This window comes from Myotis nattereri (assembly GCF_964212035.1).
Source record: "Myotis nattereri genome assembly, chromosome: 12".
In the NCBI taxonomy this organism is placed as follows: Eukaryota; Metazoa; Chordata; class Mammalia; order Chiroptera; family Vespertilionidae; genus Myotis; species Myotis nattereri.
The window spans coordinates 49777665-49796464 of NC_138087.1; the positions used below are offsets into that span (position 1 = coordinate 49777665).

The window sequence follows — 18800 nt, forward strand, 5'->3', positions numbered from 1 at the left end:
CCAGCAAGGGCAAGTTGCTATATTTTATAATTCAAACCAATCTTGTTTAATGTTATTATTATTAGAGTAACATTTTGAGATAAGATATAATACAAGCTATATCCCCAATATGATTCCAACTTTATTTTTTTTTTTAAAGCATGAGGAAAGTACTGACAAGAATTATATTAAATGTTAACAGTTTTTAATGGAATTATGGGTGTGTTTTTATGCCATATTTTTCAAATTTTTCTATAATTACTATATATCACTTCTATAGACACAAAAGTTTTTAAGATGGGTCAAAATAGAATAGTAAATTAGCTGAAATCATATCTTTTTTTTTTTTAATCCTCACCCGAGGATATTTTTCCCATTGATCTTTATAGAGAGAGAGTGGAAGGGAGTTTAGGTTAGGGAATACAAAAGCCTATGGCACATGGCAAGCAATGTGTGTAGTTTCCTTCACACATATACATTTATTCATTCATTAATTTTCCCTGCAGTTCTTTCTATCTTATACATAGACTAGAGAACTACTTTCACTTACAGAGTCAAATAGAAGTTAAATATCTAATCCTAAATAACCAAATCAATTGGGAAAAGCTGAACTACAAATTAGATGGACTTTACCAAATGCTAGAAAAACATTGTTAGCATGACAAGTAGCATTAAATGCTTACATTCAGATGGTACAGGTGGCCTCCAAACTGCTTCCCCTAACAATTCCTTAAGTTTCTTCTTAAGATCTCTGCTGGTTTTCTTATAGAAATAAAGATCTTTTTCCACCTGTTGGATTTTATCTTCATATGTTTTTAAAGTTTCCATAATGCCTTCCCCATCTTGCTCTATAAAATAGAAATTTACATTTAAAATCAGCTTAAAATAAATGATTGAAAATTATGTATTTTCATATTTAAAGGGTCAGATTATGTTACAATGTATCTGTTACCTGAATGGATATGTTTTCACCTACAATTTGGATTCTTCTGCCTCTAAAATTTTTCAAAGTAGGAATGATACCTTAGTCACCTTACCACATTTTTATGACTCATAAGCACTTTCTGAATAGCTACTAACTAGGATTTATCCTTAGAACAACAGAAGGTTTTTTTCTATACAAAGTTCACATTTGGAACTCTGTCCATCAGCTACATCAATATCTTCAAGTTTATATCAGGAACAGTGGGCATATGAAAAGTCACAGGCCTTTGACCATAAGCCCAGAGAATATACGACAAAAAAAAAAAAACAACAACAACAAAAACCCCTCAAAACAAACAAACCAAAAACAAAGTCAAAAGAAGCTAGAAAGATTAAATTACAAAGGAAGACACAACAAAAAAGAGGAAATAGCATAATAACGGGGTGAGGCAAAAGTAGGTTTATAGTTTTGAGTAGGTGACACAGAGTTTATTCTTATACTAGAGGCCAAGTGCATGAAATTGGTGCACTCGGGGGGGGGGTATTACCTCAGCCTGGCCTGTGCCTTCTCGAAGTCCAGGAGCTCTCAGGGGATGTCTAACTGACGCTTAGGCCCGTGGGGAGTGGCTCCCGCCACCGCCACTGCATTCACCAGCCATGAGCCCAGCTTCTGGTGCACTGACCACCAGGGAGCAGCTCCTGCATTGAGTGTATGATGCTCCCTGGTGGTCAGTGCACATCATAGTGACCAGTTGTTCTGCCATTTGGTCTATTTGCATATTAGCCCTTTATTATTATATAGGAAGGACTAGAGGCCCGGTGCATGAATTCATGCATGGGTGGGGTCCCTAGGCCCGGCTGGCAGTCAGTCCTGATCGGGGCCAGGCCGATCGGTGTGGGCAGATCAGGGCCGGCTGGCTGCGGGGAGGGATCGGCCAGGGGAAGGGACAGCGGGAGGTTTTCCAGCGGGGGGGAGGGACTGCGGGAGGTTGGCCAGCTGCAGAAGGTTGGCTCTGGGAGTGCACTGACCACCAGGGGACAGCTCCTGAGCATCAGCCCCTAGTGTTCAGTGCGCACCATAGCGACTGGTTGACTGTTCGTTCTGGTCATTCAGTCATAATGGTTGCTTAGACTTTTATATATATAGATTATTATTTATTTATTAATAATGTTATTTTCCATACTGTAAACCTACTTTTGCCCCACTCTGTACATTAAAATTTATATTAAAATACCACTTTTAGAGTCTTAAGGTAAGCCGAGCACATTTGAATGATTATGATGTGAGGGATCCTGTCATCAGGCAACTGGATGTCAATTAACTGGTTATAGAATTAACTTAGAGGCAAATTGCCTAAGCACTCAAATTCACATATTTTCCAATTTTCTGCTTCCTTGGTTTGCTTCTTCCAGATCCCTTTAAATGCATTTCCAACTATAGATGCATAAGAATCAAGACTAAGCAGCTAAGCAGCCTGGACCGAAGCATTACCAGTATCCCCGGGCAGTGATTTTGTTGTCATAGCAACTGCTTGTGTACCAGCTATATGCCCAGGTAATGTGAGGACTGACTGCTATGACAGCTCTTTCCACACCAGAGTTGATGGTTGAACTACTGTGCACTGGTAACAGTATGTGTCCATCAATGGCAGACTAATTTTGACCTAAGATATAACCTTAATGCATAAAAGTTATAATCAGCTGAAAATTATAACAAGAAATATAACTAGAAATCTGACAGAGCCTATCATTTTAATTTTATGAAGGGAAAGTAATTTAAAAATCAACTACTATATCCTTAGGAGATAAAAACTTTTCAACTGTACACCACAAAGCCAGAAGTCATTCCACAACTCTATGTAAAAACTAGACCAAGAACAAAGTAACAGGATTGCAGCAGTTCTTGTGTGTGGCAGTGGGGATAAGCACATGGGGTGGCATTTCAAGCATGAATAGCCCCACATCAAAGGCAGTTATCCCAACATGTGCTAACCAAAACATGGAGAGTAGAAAAACATGGAAAGTAGTAACTTTATAGATGCTGGACTTTTAAGTGATCAAATGCTGTTCTATCTTCCTTCCCAAATCCCCCTCCTGCATATCACCTATACAGAACTGACAAGAGGGCAGGCAGGTACCTTGGAAATGATGTAACAGCAATTGCATTTTTTGCTCATGTTCCTTTTGTTGGAAGGTCAGTCTCCGATCACACTGCAATTTCAGATGTTCCAGTGCAGATTCCAATTCACGAACCATATTATCCCGTTCCAGGATCTTAATTTTAATTTCTTTATTCTGTAACTGTAGTTTTCGCTCAGTTTCTCGCAAATTAACCACCTAGAAAATACATTTTTTGACCTTTTCAGTCTGTCTTAGGTACAACAGATTAATCTACTTCTGTTAGGTAATGTAGGATGAACTTCCTTAATCACCGTGGTATAACTAGGCAAATGCTTTGTAACAGACCCACAAAATAGCCTAACAGCCTTTTGAACTTGTTGGGATTCTGAATTGGTAGTAACTTTATTTCAGTATAATGTTGCTCTACTAACTGCTCCTCCAACATTTCTTAGAGATTTATAATCCTACTAGAGGCCCAATGCACGAAATTTGTGCAAGAGGCTCAGCCCCCGCCCTCACCACGGCCCTTGTCAGCTGCCTCTGCCTCCACCCACCACAGCTTTCCAGTCTAATTAACATATTACACTTTTATTATTATAGTTTACATATATAATCCTATAATTCTATTTCTCTAGTCTAAGCAGATATTAAGAAGCTAAAGACTCTGATAATAGCCAGATAATTCCCCATGTTAAGTCCATAATGGATGTTATAAATCAGTGACAAAATTTTTAAAACTCTAAATACCGAGTTTGGTTTTAGATTGTCCATTTAGTCCATTGGGTTCTTCTCTGCATTGATATGAAGCAAAAATGTCTGTGTCACAGAGCTTGTTAATAGTATAATGACCTTTTAAGAAAAATACTTTTCCCAATGGTTCTCAGGATCAGAAAATCCACTGACCTTAGCCTGGATGCTTTGGGTTAAGAACACTTACTCTAAGATTACCACAAAAGAGTTATCTATATCAAAACCTTTGGAGTACCCCACCATTTTTCTGCCCTCCACACACCCAGCGATAGAATGCACTCTCACCAATAACAGCAGCTTACTACTGACAATAATTATCCAAGAGGAGGGCTGTACACAACAATTCTATTCATTTCTCATCCTTTTTAACTTGTGTAACAGAATTAGAACTTTATTTTAAACTTCAGTGTTTTATTGCTCATTAGTTGTCTGATATTCCCTTAAATTGCATATACTTTTCAGAGAAAAAAGTTATCTACTTGTTTAACAATTCATAATATATATTTTTAAAGAATACATTAGAAAAAAGATGGGTATAGTTCTCCATGGTACAAAGCATTTCTGGATCAGTAAATTGTCAAATACATATAAAATCCTATATAATAAAAGCCTAACATATGCTAAGTGTCTGGTCATCTGTTCAACCAAAGTGTAATTAATATGCTAATAATATGCTAAGGCCACTCAACCACTCGCTATGATATGCACTGACCACCAGGGGGCAGACAGTTGACCAGTCGCTATGATGTGCACTGACCACCAGGGGGCAGATGCTCTGACTGGTAAGTTAACTTGCTGCTGGGGTCCAGCCAATCAGGACTGAGTGAGACGGGCCAGACACACCCTGGAGCCCTCCTGTGGTCCCTCCCAGGCTGGCCAACCTCCTGTGTCCCTCCCCAGCTCTGATCATGCAATGGTGGGGTCCCTCGGCCTGGCCTACACCCTCTCGCTATTCAGGACCCATTGGAGGATGTCAGAAAGCCAATTTCAGTCTGATCCCACAGGCCAGCCTGAGGGACCCCACTGGTGCATGAATTTGTGCACCGGGCCTCTAGTATAAAATATTTTTATTCATATTAAGCGTATTCAGGTTAGTGCTAAAATCTCTATTACTGTCTTTGCCAGTGATGTACCACTTCAGCTCCATATCAATTCAGAGGTTATGATGAAAAAAATAAGTGTACCCCTCTCCTACAGCAATGAAAGAAAGGTAACCCAAACTTGGAGGCCCTTGATTTTTCATGAGTGCTGATTAGCAACATCCAAATCTAGAAAACATCAAGAAGCAGTGACTGAGGAATGTAAATTCTTTGATTTTAAAAACTACTTCAAAAAGCTCTTATTTCAGAAGGCCCTTCAAATTTAAGAACCACACCAAGTTAGGATTACATACTTGGATAATCACAAAGCTTTCAGATGACAACATGCAGTACTGTAAAGAGAAATCATGCTTAAATCTGGAGTTACACCATTTTTATATGTCTTAATTACTTAAAAATTCTAAATATGTAAGATGTGTAAGCATCTTGACCCCTTTTTAGAAGAAAATCCTCAATCTCTCAAAAACTAACCTTATTGAAATATCTGAAAAGGATAGCTCTAATCTCAGTAGGATTCAGGGCAATTAGTTTTTCCAAGACGTTTGCTTCACTATGATAGAGGTTTTGAAATGAAACTCTGAGCGAGTTCTGGCGACTTTGGATACTTTCATTCTTGTACTCAATTGCAGCTTCCAAAGCTTCAATCCCTTCTTCAAGTTGGAAAAGAGCATGTTCTTCCTACATATAACACAACAGAAATTATTTTATTATTTTTAAAAAATATATTTTTATTGATTTCAGAGAGGAAGGGAGAGGGAGAGAGAGATAGAAACATCAGTGATGAGAGAGAATCATGGATCGGCTGCCTCCTGCACTCCCCCTACTGGGGATCGAGCCCACAACCCTGACATGGGCCCTTGACTGGAATCGAACCTGGGACCCCTCAGTCTGCAGGCCAATTCTCTATCGACTGAGCCAAACCAGTTAAGGCAGAAATCATTAATTTTAAATGAAATAGTATAACTTGGACTTTGTCACATACCAAGATCTTACTATGCTATGTTAAGTCCTCACTTAATGTTGTCGATAGGTTCTTGGAAACTGCGACTTTAAGCAAAACAATCTATAACAAAACCAATTTTACCATATGCTAATTGATATAAACAAGAGTGAAGTCCATGTGGCATATATCTGGCCACAAAAACATCACCAAACCCTTAAATAAAGACCCAAAACACTTCTAATATTAAACATTGAAATAAATGTGAGCTATACATACATTTAAGGAAGATTAATAAAAACAAGTAAGATAATGATTTTCCAACCCACTAATTCAGTTGAGGGTTATGGGTGGCCCAAGCTTGTGTCTACACTCAGGGTGCAAGGTGGGAACCCTCCCTAGACAGGACACTCTTCTGTTGCAGGGCACACTCACACCCACATTCACTCAGACTGGGACAATTTAGACACATGTATTCATCTAATGTGCACAGCTTTTGGGATGTAGGGGGAAACCAGAGTCCAAAGAGAAAACCTTCACAGACTAAATTCCAAATAGATAGTGACCCCGGCCTGGAATTGATGCCTCCCCCCTCCCATCAATGTTATAATGAAATGACTTCGAATGAAATGACATTACTCAAGGACCTGCTGTATTTGAGTCTAATGGGCATTACCTTTCTTCTAAACTTTAAGGAAAGAATGTTTATTGAGTGCGTGCTATGCTACACAGTGCTTATGTTGGTATACACATATATAACATATAATCATTGAATCCCTGCAATAAATCTATTAGTAAAATGGAAGAGGCAGAAGCTTAGGTGAGTTATGGAACATCCCAAGGTCATACAGCAAATGCTGAACACCAAGCCTCAGCCCATAGGATTAGCTATTTTGTAATACATCTCTCTCCCTAGCTCCTAAAGTATATATTATGTGTCCGGGAGATCTGGAGACCCATTGATATTTCTTCAAACATCTATTAAAACAATATATTGCTAGGAGGGAAAAAATAAATAAGATTCAGAATAAATTAAGAACTTGTAACCAGAGTTGTCTCTCTAAGGGAAAAACAATATGGCATTAAAAAAAGTAGTGAGGATTTAAGGACATGAAACATTTCATAAGAGACATCATTGGAGGGAAAATATGGCAGCATAACATTTTTTTCATATGCCAGAGATTTCCTTTTTAGGAAAGAAATATGATGAATACCTATCAGAAAATCTAGTGGTTCTCTGAACTATCCAAATAACATGTTATGTGGGGGAAGGGATCCAAATCTTGGTAAGAAATTATTTCAGGCTTGCCAAGACCTTGATATACACTGAGTGGCCACATTATTATGACCACCCCATCAGTACCTTCATTGGGCTACTTTTGCCTTCAATATTGCGGCACTCGTCATAATAATCTGGCCACTCAGTGTATGTGTGTGTGTGTGTGTGTGTGTGTGTGTGTGTATATATATATATATATATATATATATATATATATATATATATATATGGATATGGATATTTGTACATGTGGTGGAGCAGGGGTCCTCAAACTAAGGCCCGTGGGCCACATGCGGCCCGCTGAAAACATTTATCCGGCCCGCCGGATATTTTTGCCCCCACTGCCTGTTGCTTAGCAGCCGACTAGTTTTTTTTAAAACTATAGTCTGGCCCTCTAATGGTCTGAGGGTCAGTGAACTGGCCACCTGTTTAAAAAGTTTGAGGACCTCTGTCAGGTGGAGGTTACCTCTACTCTAAGTTCCTGAATGCAGAGTATCTTGTCTATATTCATGCCCTGGTTGCCTAGCACAGTGTATGACACACAGTTTAAACTCATTGTCTATTGAATGAGTTGATGAAGGAAGAAGATAAAAAAAATATTTTTTTCATTAAGTCTTGGTTATGTGACCCAAGTATTTCTTTCCATTCCTCTCCCCAGTATTTCCAGGAAAATAATGTCAGTACTTCTAATCTACCTAAAAAACAGTGATTTTCAGAGCTCCTTTTCTGAAATTCAGGGAAATAGTATGTAACAACCTATTCCAGTGAAAGGTCAAATAATACTTATTTTTAAAAGCTAGTTTATCAAATATCCTGAAAGATCCATTTTGAACAAAGTGTTCTACAGCCATTTTATTTCTCTGTGCAATCACTAACCACCAAGAACTTGATGATTTGACAATCACTCCATAAGAAAGAAAAAATAAACTTAAATCCTGAAAAGTACTAGGTTGAATGAATCAGGAACCAGAAAATAAAAGTAAGTTATCCAAAGAACATATTTGACTCATGAATGCATAGTGTGATTATAATTTTACCAAAAACAAATGTGGAAATCGTTGGCCTTTATATATGGCTGGGAACAATTAGGTGCAAATTTAATTCCTACAGTCGTGGATCCAAGTTAGGGAAGCACCAAGATACTGTACGACAGTACAGCAACTACAGAACCCTGACACCAGCCTGCTCCAATGGGCAGCGTCTAAATATTTGTGGGTCCCACTAACTCAGCAATAGGTATAGATTGACAAGATGAGTGGCAATGGGAAACTGTCCCAGGATGAAAATTTCCCACAACTGATACCATCGATTACCAAGAATTGACTATCCTTTATCATAAGAGCACTTTTTAAAATGACTGTGTACCAAGGAGCAGGTCTGGGTGGGGCCTAAGGCTCTGCATTTCTAACAGGCTTTCTGGTGACCCTGCTGCTGCTGGTCCAGAGGTCAGTGATCTGAGAGTAATAGAAATCTAAAGCAATGGTCTCCATACCTTTTGGATCACACATACCAATCAATACAAAAAGAAAACAAAACTAAAAGTTTTGAGCAAGCACATTAGAACATATATATACATTCTAATCCTAAAACATAAAATTGGAAGCGTACCTCAATTACTAGGCAACTACTCTGCATAATTAAAAAAAATTGTTAATTTTTTAAAATCTTAGTTTCTGAATTTTACCAAAGAAAGTGATTTGCTTATATTAAAGTGTATAGTGATCTAAAACCTATCACTTTCCCAAATTAGAAAAATATTTTGATTTATTGTGGAAAGAGAAAATAATTCCAAGCAAGTTTAAAGACATTAAAACAGCAAACCATTCCACCTAGATTTTATTGTCTTGTGTCACATCAGCATTTCATGTTCCCCACCATCTGCTATTGGCGGGTCTTTTTGTTAATATTAATCTCGGATTGAAAACCGTGAGGAGAGCAGAGCCCATTTCAGAGCCAACTAAAAAGAACCATGTGGTCACTGGGCCAGGAGCTTGCTTAGCTCTGCTGCAAGGAACTTGAATAGAACCTGTGGTCATTCCCAATTAACCTCTTCCGGGCAAACCCAGCCTGAGATTCTGCCTGTGGCTGTGCTTGTGGCTGCGTCATGGGGTCTTGTGACACTGAGGAAAGGTTTGACTGGAGAAAGTATCTGTGCTCCAGCTCGGCTTTGAAGCAGAGCTTGGAATGTTCCAATGTGTCTATTACAATCAGCTTATAACTTTTTTAAAAATAGGTAATCAGTAGTGTTATGTAGTTATTTTTTTAATGTTTTTATTGATTTCAGAGAGAGGCAGAGAGAGGGATGGGGAGAGAGAGAATCAAACATCAATGATGAGAGAGAATCATTTATCAGCTAGCTGCCTCCTTCACACCCCCTACTGGGGATTGAGCCCACAACCCAGGCATGTGCCCTGACCAGGAATCGAACCAGGACCTCCTGGTTCATGGGTCACCACTCAACTACTGAGCCACACCAGCTGGGCTCAGCTTATTTATTTATTTATTTATTTATTTTATTTAAATATAGGTTTTTTTTAATCCTCATCCAAAGATATTTTTCCATTGATTTTTAGAGAGAGGGAAAGACAAAAAGAAATATCAATGTGAGACACACACACATCCATTGGTTGCCTCCTGCAGGAGCCTGCAACCGAGGTATGTGCCCTGACGGGAATCAAACCCTGGAACCTTTGGTCTGCAGGCTGACGCTCTATCCACTGAGCAAACCAGCTAGGGCTGGGCTCAGCTTATAACTTTTAATGGGAACACAAGAGCTGTATATAGCAGCAGCATCCTCCTTTCCTGAGTTGAGCCTTTATAGGTAAGAAATGTATAAATGTGTGTATATGTAGGAAGGAGGAGGGGAAAAGAACCGTGTGGAAGAAGGGTGTAGAGAAGCTCACACAATTAAATGGAACCCCACTGAATGCTGAAGGCTCATCACTCCCTCACACCAACCCAGAGTGGCTGCTACATTGGTAGCATGCACACTCCTCTATTTTCACCACAAAACTTTACATGTATTTAGTTATAGAATTCCACGTGAAGAAACTTTCTTGATGGCAATAACGGACCATTTTACCTTACTGCAAACATAATTTGCTCATTCCCATCTCTATGCCTTATGTAACAGTGTTCTATCTATAAAATGGCCTTTTCTGTATTGACCAGTGTAGTATATAATGTTTTTCATAATCCAGCTCGTTTCCAATCCACCAAGACTGTCCTAATAATCTTCCCTCACATGATCACTGCATTGCTTTGTATAAATAATGTAATAAGTATGGCTTATTTATGTTCTTCAGGGTTTAGGATTTTCTTATCCTTCTCTTTTCTTCAGATAGAGTATGAATCTCTCAAGAGAAGCATAATGCTTTTTTTGTCTCTTCCATTGGGCCCAGTAACTGTCTTGTGCAGGCAAGAATTCCTTAAATACTTATTTTTTTTTCCTGTATTTTAGGCTCTCATACCTTCAAATTTACAAACTTGGGCTCCAATTTAAACAGTTGTGAGGACAGCCAGAATCTGTGATCCTCTGCACAGCTACCTACGTTGAGTGATAAAACAGCATAGCCCTCAGTCGACTTAGTTTTCAACACTTTTCATCAACTCAATGAGCAATAATCTAGTATCATGAAATCCTTTCTCCTCTTTCTTCTTAACCAGCTCCCTTTAACTTCCTCTCATACTTTCTCTAATATAAAACACTACAAGATTCAGCAAGGTGCATGTTTCCCAGCACTCACTTTCTCTTAGCAATTTTCTCTTGCTTTGGTAATGACAAGACATCACTAATAAATATTCACAGAGAAAACCCTGGCTCAAAAATTTATCATCTTCTGATCAAGTAAGGTACAGGTACCATTGCCAACTGAGGTAAAATTGTGAAAAAAGACAAAGTCTGGGGCAATTTGAAAGCCAATGAATAAAATATCTTTTCATATTTAAAAAAGTAAATAAAGGTGAGAGAAGCTATATGGTCCCTTAAAGGAAAACTCTAACTAAAGGGTATTTTTTATTAGGATTTGAATTTTATGCATCTATCTGGAAGGGACATGCTCCTGAACATTGGGCCTTTCTCAACCAAGGTAATAGAAAGAATTAATCCTTAATGCCTGGGCATCCATTGAATGTAATGAATTGCCTAGTATCATTCAAGAAAGATGCAGAAGAGAAGCAAGGTGCCTTCTTTGGAAGAAATGAGAAAAAAGAGTCCCTTCAACTCATTGTCTGTTTTGTGAGTTCAGATAAGAAACCCAGCTGAGAAGGGCCAGACTCAAGAAAAGTTAGTCTCCCAACCCCTGGCAATCCAGGAAGAAGCCACCCATGTTCATGGACCTCTACATAAGGACATGGCAGTTTCTAGTCAAGCGTGGCTTGTGGTGCCAGGTAAACTCATTTCATCTGACAAAATCTCAAGGAAACAAAGTTCACCAGGTTTATCATTTTTTTATGTTTAAGTGACAGAGGGAGGAAATCATCCAAGTGGTCCATCATACAGCACTTCGAGTCTCAAAGAATACTGACTTACTTCAGGCGATAACACGCTACCATTTTTAAGTTTCTCTTCCACACTGTTTCTTCGTCTCTGTAGCTGATCTTTTTCTTTCTGGAGGGCTTGAACTTGTTCTGAAATCTTTATTTTCTCTTCAGCTGTGCTACTCTGGAGCTGCACATTCTTTTTGGACAACTCTTGGTCCAACAAGCTCAGGCGAGTTGATATTTTCAAACTATCTGTACTTAAGGCCTAAAAAGATACAATCAACAATAACCAAAAAAAGTTAGAAATCCAGATTGCATATAATTAGGAAAAACACAGAGAAAATTACTAAATGAATATTTTTTTAGGTTCTACATTATTTTCTCCCATGGATTTTTTTTTGGGGGGGGAGGAGGGGGGAGATATAGGAGGACTTCATTTTCTAAAATCTTAATTTAATGTCTTTTTTTTTAATTAAAAATCAAACAATGAATATACTACCAAATACTGCTTGGCCACACCAGACCACACAGCATAGGTTTTAAGAGGCACTATTTTTCTTTTATTTTCTATATTGAAATTTTCTTCTTTGGCCTGGTTACATAGTAGAATTAATTACATTAAAATTTCCTAGAGTTTGAGATTTGGTTGGTTTATTATTTAAACATATAATTTGTTTCTATTCATTTCATTCTGGTTAAAAAATATGGCCAGTCAGATTTATGGAGCTCTTAATTATGGACTAAGTTAATTTTTAAAATATTTTTTCATCAAAGTAATTATATGTTTACTAGAGGCCCGGTGTACAAAATTCATGCACGGGGAGGGTCCCTTGGCCTGGCCAGCGATCAGGGCCAATCAGGTTCCCCGCCTCCCTGCCTCCTCCTTCCCTCGCTCCCTCAGCACCCCGCTGCCACCACTAGTCACCCGCCATGTTCCACGCCACCCTTGTGGTCAGCACACTTCATAGCGAGCTCCTAGTCTCCTGGTCGAACTCCCGAGGGGACACTTTGCATATTAGCCTTTTATAGATAGATGCAACCATAAGGTATATAATTTTTTAAAAAGCCACCCTCTCACCTGAGTCCCATTCCCCAGAAACAATCATCTTCAATGCTTTAGCTATTTCTTCTGGTGTTTATGTCCATGTTTCTAAAGCATATTATCAATTTTAGATATTGTCTACTGACTGTCCATTACAGAAGTAAGGATTTAGCACTTTCATGCCTTCTATTTCCTTATATTTTTAAATTTTTTCTTGTTGATTTTTTAGAGAAACATCGACTTGTTGTTCCACTTATTTATGCATTCATTGATTTATTTTTTTATAGCTTTTTATTGACTTTATTTTCAAATATTTATTTTTATTGATCTCTGAGAGGAAGGGAGAGGGAGAGATAGAAATATCAACGATGAGAGAGAATCATTGATCAGCTGCCTCCTGCACATCCCCTACTGGGGATCAAGCCCACAACCGGGCATGTGCCCTTGACCAGAATCAGACCCGGGACCTTTAAGTCCACAGGCCAAACCAGCTAGGGCCATTGGTTGATTCTTCTATGTGCCCTGACTGGGGATCAAATCTGCAACCTTGGCAATGCTCTTTAACAACTGAGCTACCCAGCCAAGTTTCTTATAAGTATTCCTTAAATAGTGAAAAAAGATACTGCATAATCTTTGTATGCCTTTTATTCAGAAAAGAACCAGTAATGTGACAATCTCAAGTTTTCCTTCTGTTTTAACATAATCTTCAAAGAATCAATTATGCTTTGACTGTGGGTTTCATTTATTTGTACTCTTTATTTATGTCAGTATGTGTTTGCTAAATATTACATCTTGTTGAAATTATAAAATATCTGCTCTTTTTCCCCCTGTATCATACACTTATTTCCATAAAAAGATTTTTTTCCTTATTCCTTTTTTATTTTTTCTCTTTTGTGATACAGAACATATCACAGAGTTCCCAGGTTATTTTCTCCTATTTACTCATTTGATGTTTTAATTTGGTAATCCCCTTGCTCTTGTTATGTTTTGAGGGACAGTTTTTAAAACTTCACACTGACAGCCAGTGTGAGCATGCTACCTGGATATAGCACCAGCAACTAGGATGGTTGGAGGGGATGCCCCTCCCCCTGTACCCATCAGCCTGGTGCTGATAGCTATTTCAACATGTTTAGGGAACAGAGGACAGAGCATCCCTGTCTGCCTGTTATAATGAGGTGGAGAGGTTAAGAACATGCCACTGTCAACTCAGAGTTTGGCTGAAGGGCAAATCTAATAAAGAGGCAGGTCATTGATCCTCTCTGATCATTAAGTCAATATATAGATTGACCTCGGACTCCAGGCCTGCTGGAGACAAAGTTTTGGGTGAGAAAGTCCTTTTCAAGTCTGGGGCAAGCCAGCTTCATTTTTAGATTCTGTTTTTGCTGTTGTTAATGTTGAAAATATACAAAGATATATTTAAAATGTATTTTATGGTCCTCCACTCCCTTCACAATCATTTTTTCAAAACTTGAAATTGAGGCAAACTCCTTCATAAAACTACTTTGACTGCCTCATAAAATCCAAGTCCTCTAGAAAAAACTTTTGTAAAGGTCCCCAAGTCTTTATAATTTGGAAAGTAAATAAGTCTTCATTACATAAAATCTTCTTTTATAGAAACCCTAAAACCTCTAACTTTACATAGTAGTGATAGCTAGATCATTTTCAAGTCTATTTTTCCAGATTACTAATGTTCAGTATACAGCATCAAATAGTACAATTTATTTAGAAACTATCCACTAAAGTTAATAAGAGAGATCACCAGGGGAAATGGAAAGTTATTGCTTAATGGTTACAGAGTTTCTGTTTGGGGTAATAAAAAGTTTTAGAAATAGACAGTAGTGATGGTTATACAACATTGTAAATGTAATTAGTGCCACTGAATTGTAAATTTAAAAAAGGTCAACATGATAAATTTTACGTTATGTATATTTTACAATTTTAAAAATACAAATAAATAGTAATAAATAAATCATATTTGGCAGAACACTGAACTTTTTACTTAAAAAATGAATAGATTTTAGTGAGGGCCAGTAGATAAACCGTAGTAAGGAAAATACACTGAAAATCAGAATAGTTTTCTTCTGATTTCTGTCTTCACAATGGTTTACTTCTTAGAGAAAAAAGCCTACTTTATATGACTTACAACCAGAATGAAACAGCCTATTAAATAGAATACCTGACTAGATCTCAACTTCTTATTTTCCAGGTGGCTCTTCTCCTGTAACAGGGCCTCCTTCTTAGAAACGATGGCCTCCCGCTTCTTTAGGTCTTCTTCCAGCTCCTCTAATTCTTGGCGTTGGTTCAGAACTTTCTCTACTTCTTCATCTAACCATTTCTTTTGCTCATCTAATTTCTACATTAAAATTACAAAGAAATGTTATTTTTTTCCTTTTGCTATAAAATGTATAAGGTAATATAACTTCAGATTAGCTGAAAGACCATAAATGAACATGTGGAAATAATAAAATAGTGTTCATTTCTAAAACTGTCTAGAAGTGAGTGGTTCTACTTAACATCTTGCTGTGTTGTTTAATAAGGAATTAAAACTTACTCTCCAAATATATTTGAGTCTGAGAATTTTTAGGCTGACCAAGAAAGGGGTGACAATTTCTTTACATATAGTAAGAGTTCGTTCTGAGAACAAGCTAGGAATCTTTTTCTCTGTTAAAGAGGTGCATACCTCCATCACAGCACTTACACTCCTGGTTCCCCAACTTGAGATTCTTGATTGAATACGGGACTATACTTTTCACCTTTGTATCCCTAAAACTTGACCCATGACTGGCCTTCAATAAAATGTTAAATGAATAACTGAATGCCTGATTCAGTCAACTAATTATGAAGTGAATAAATGAATACACACAGTGGAAGACATTGATGATGGAGCATAGAAATCCACTCTGCACTGTATCCTGTCAACATCAAATAATTATTCAGTAAAATACAGTCAGAAAGATTTCCAAAGCAAGCATCTTAATACTCTCTTGAATTAAGGATACCCAGAAGTAAGAACAAACAAAAATATGAAGGGAATATGACTGTTCAAGATGAACTCTACTAAGCACTCATTTGTACTATGTGTTCATAGTAATGAAGCAATGCCAACTAAACAACAAATAATAGATATAAAATCAATATAGTACTATTTTCCAGTTCTTTTCAAGCTTGATAAAAAGTGGTTCCTAGAAATCTACATTAAGACAATGAGATAGAAAATATGCATGAGAAAAAAAGAGCAAAGTGGCCACAACCAAGTTGGTCCAGAGCTATGAGTCAGTCTTCCACCCACACCTAAAGAGTATGGTCCTATAGCACTATCACATCAAACCACAATGAAGCCTAAAATAGCACGACAATTTTAAGAAACAGAAAGGATATCCAGAGCAATATAGAAATACTTTATTTTTGTTATATCCAGCTATACCATAGAAAGTCCATATATGAGACCCTATAAAGTCTAGCAATTAAACATATTCTATAAACATTCCTTGACTATGAGTTGGGTTTGAAAGATGAACAATAGAGCTTTTTAAAGCTCCATTCCAATAGGAGAGAAACCAAAAAATTATTGGTGATAATAAATGCTAACTCCTAGGTACCATGTAAGCAAAAATGGAGAGGGATTGGCTTTGTCTGGAAATGGAAGAAATGCAATGCCAGTCCTACAGAGTAGGTAATATCTTAGCTATGCTTTGAAGAATAGGTAGGAGTCTGCTAACGTAAGTTTTTTAGGGAAATAATAATAGATTTTTCTGCATTTGGTATAATAAGGGTTATGATTTGTGTAATTCACTGTATCTTTGTTTTCTGAAAATGTCTTGATTTGCTTTTTCTCTTTATAGCAAAAGTTCCTACCATACAGTTTTAATTTTAAATACTTTCTTCTTACATAGGGACTTTATATGAAGTCATTGTCCTATAATAAGCTCTCTAGATACTCATATTGATTAACTTATAATCTTGTCCTTGTTTAGAGTCAAATTCTGGAAAATGTTTGTTTTACAACATTAAAAAACATGAAGTTTTGTGTGTATTTTTCTTAACCCAAAACAGTCAGTGCAAGCATAGTAATCTTTTTATTATTGTGCTTGCTTAAAATTTAGATCCTTAACATTTTGAAAAAGCAGATCTCACTATTCTGCATATTCCTACCTCTCCTCCCCTCACACCGTTTCCACCCAGAAATGCTCTTTAACCAATTTCTAAAACATACTAGTAAAATAAATAACTGGGAATACAGTAAGTCCTCACTTAACATCATTGGTAGATTCTGCAATTTTCAGCAAAACTATGTATAATGGAACCAATTTTACTATAGGCTAATTTATATAAACAAACGTTAACTTCCCAAGGCATCTTACCAACATTACAATGAACAGTGTTGAATAATATGATGTTATTCCAGGACCTGCTGTATATTCATGAAATTTTACTATTAAAGTGTAAAATTCAGGAACAGAGAACAAATAAATTTTTCAGAATCAAGATGATGTATATGCATTTGAGTGTAATTACAATTGTTTTTTGTTTTGAGAGTGAGATTTTATTTTTTCTTTATTGATTAAGGTATTACATATGTGTCCTTACCCCTCCTTCATTGCCCCTCTACAAGTATAGTAGTTTTCTGTAAGATTTTTAGAACTGCCATTTTGAATTTCCATAAAATTAAAATTTTGTTTCTTTGAACTTTCATAGTAGTTTATGAATTTCATTTTTTAAATGTGGCATTAGTCCTGGTGATTTTGCTCAGTAGATAAAGCATTCCTGGCCCCCAGTTGAGGTGGATGCAGGAGGCAACCAATCAATGTGTATCTCTCACATAGGTGTTTCTCTCTCTCTTTTTCCCCCTCCTTTTCACTCTCTCTAAAAATCAATAGAAAAAATATCCTCGGGTGAGAAATAAATAAGGCACTAAAACAAACAATAGCTTCTTAATATATTGTATGTGGTGCATATAAAATGAATGAGGAGCTCTGATTTTTAGAAATACATATTTCCATGGGAATAAGTCAGTTTTGACATGGGAATAAATACATTCTGGTGAACATGGATTTCATGTTTACATTCCACATGAAATAAATTCATATCTGGATAAGAAAATAATTTTCCCTTAAGTTGCAAAATCTAGTGTTTGAAGATTTTACTCAGAGTTCACCATTTTTTACCTCCATTTCGACAATCATCAAATAGAAGAAAAACCAAAAAACACTAAATAGAATTGACAAACCTGGAGCTGGTCTATACTTCCAAACAAACCTTTTCTTCTTTCCATCTTAAATGCATCTAGGTCCTCAGTTTTCAGTTTCAGACCTTCTTCCAGTTCTGTTTTTAACTTCAGTTCCTACAGAAAACAGAAATCAGAAATACCTTATGGCTTTCATAGTGGCCAATGATTACTATGGAAATAATCATTTGCTTTCTTAGTTGCAAAAAGAAAGTGAGTAGATGAGGTCGGGGCCATTTGAAAAGAAAATAACATTAGCCCCTCACTGAAGAAATAAATTCTTACAGCAAAAAAATCAGGCTTTACTAATAAAACTAAGGGTGTGTGTGTGTGTGTGTGTGTGTGTTTCATTCTTTCCCAGTGTTAAATTCGTGTAACAAGGATGAGTCTGAAAATTATAAATGTGCTTTTCTCTTGTGCCTTTCTGAACTCATTACCCTTACCCTCAGTTAGTCCATCCAAGGCACCCATCTGTCATGGGGATATTAGGATTTATGACAATAGAAATATAAAAAGTAGCAGTCTATTTCTGGCATTCAAAAATCAGATTTTGCAGCCTGAGAATAGCCCTGCAAAACAGATCATGGTCCTATGAAGGGTATTTTCCAAATTCCTTTAGTTTCCATCCACATCTTAAGGGTCACATCAGAGAGGCCTGTTGCTCACAGTGCTCTCCAGGTTTAGAGAAGATGCCTCTGTCACCACTACCGCTTAGCAGGAATCAGGAAGGAGGTCATGAATCAAAGAGCTAGTCCACATACTAACTCCATGGTCCATGATAGAGAAGTACAGACATGGAGTGTGTTTAGAAATTTATAGCAATTTGACAGAATAATTTTATATCTGTTGACTCTAATAATTAAAAGATGGACTTTTATATTTTAATCTTTATTAAAATAGTTCATGTTTTTAAAAAGTATTGGGCTGGCCCTAGCCGGTTTGGCTCAGTGCATAGAGCA

General features: G+C 37.1%; 1 protein-coding gene across 1 annotated transcript in view; it reads right to left on the reverse strand.

The window, feature by feature from the left end:
* KIF27 (kinesin family member 27) overlaps positions 1 to 18800 on the reverse strand; it is a 75655-nt gene that overhangs the window by 3105 nt on the left and 53750 nt on the right. Inside the window, exons 11-16 of the mRNA XM_081103896.1 lie at positions 17845 to 17958; positions 14794 to 14970; positions 11625 to 11840; positions 5346 to 5552; positions 3042 to 3240; positions 663 to 827 (exon numbers count right to left, since the gene is read on the reverse strand). Of these exons, the coding sequence (XP_080960022.1) occupies positions 663 to 827; positions 3042 to 3240; positions 5346 to 5552; positions 11625 to 11840; positions 14794 to 14970; positions 17845 to 17958 (1078 nt within the window). The remainder of the gene's footprint in view (positions 1 to 662; positions 828 to 3041; positions 3241 to 5345; positions 5553 to 11624; positions 11841 to 14793; positions 14971 to 17844; positions 17959 to 18800) is intronic.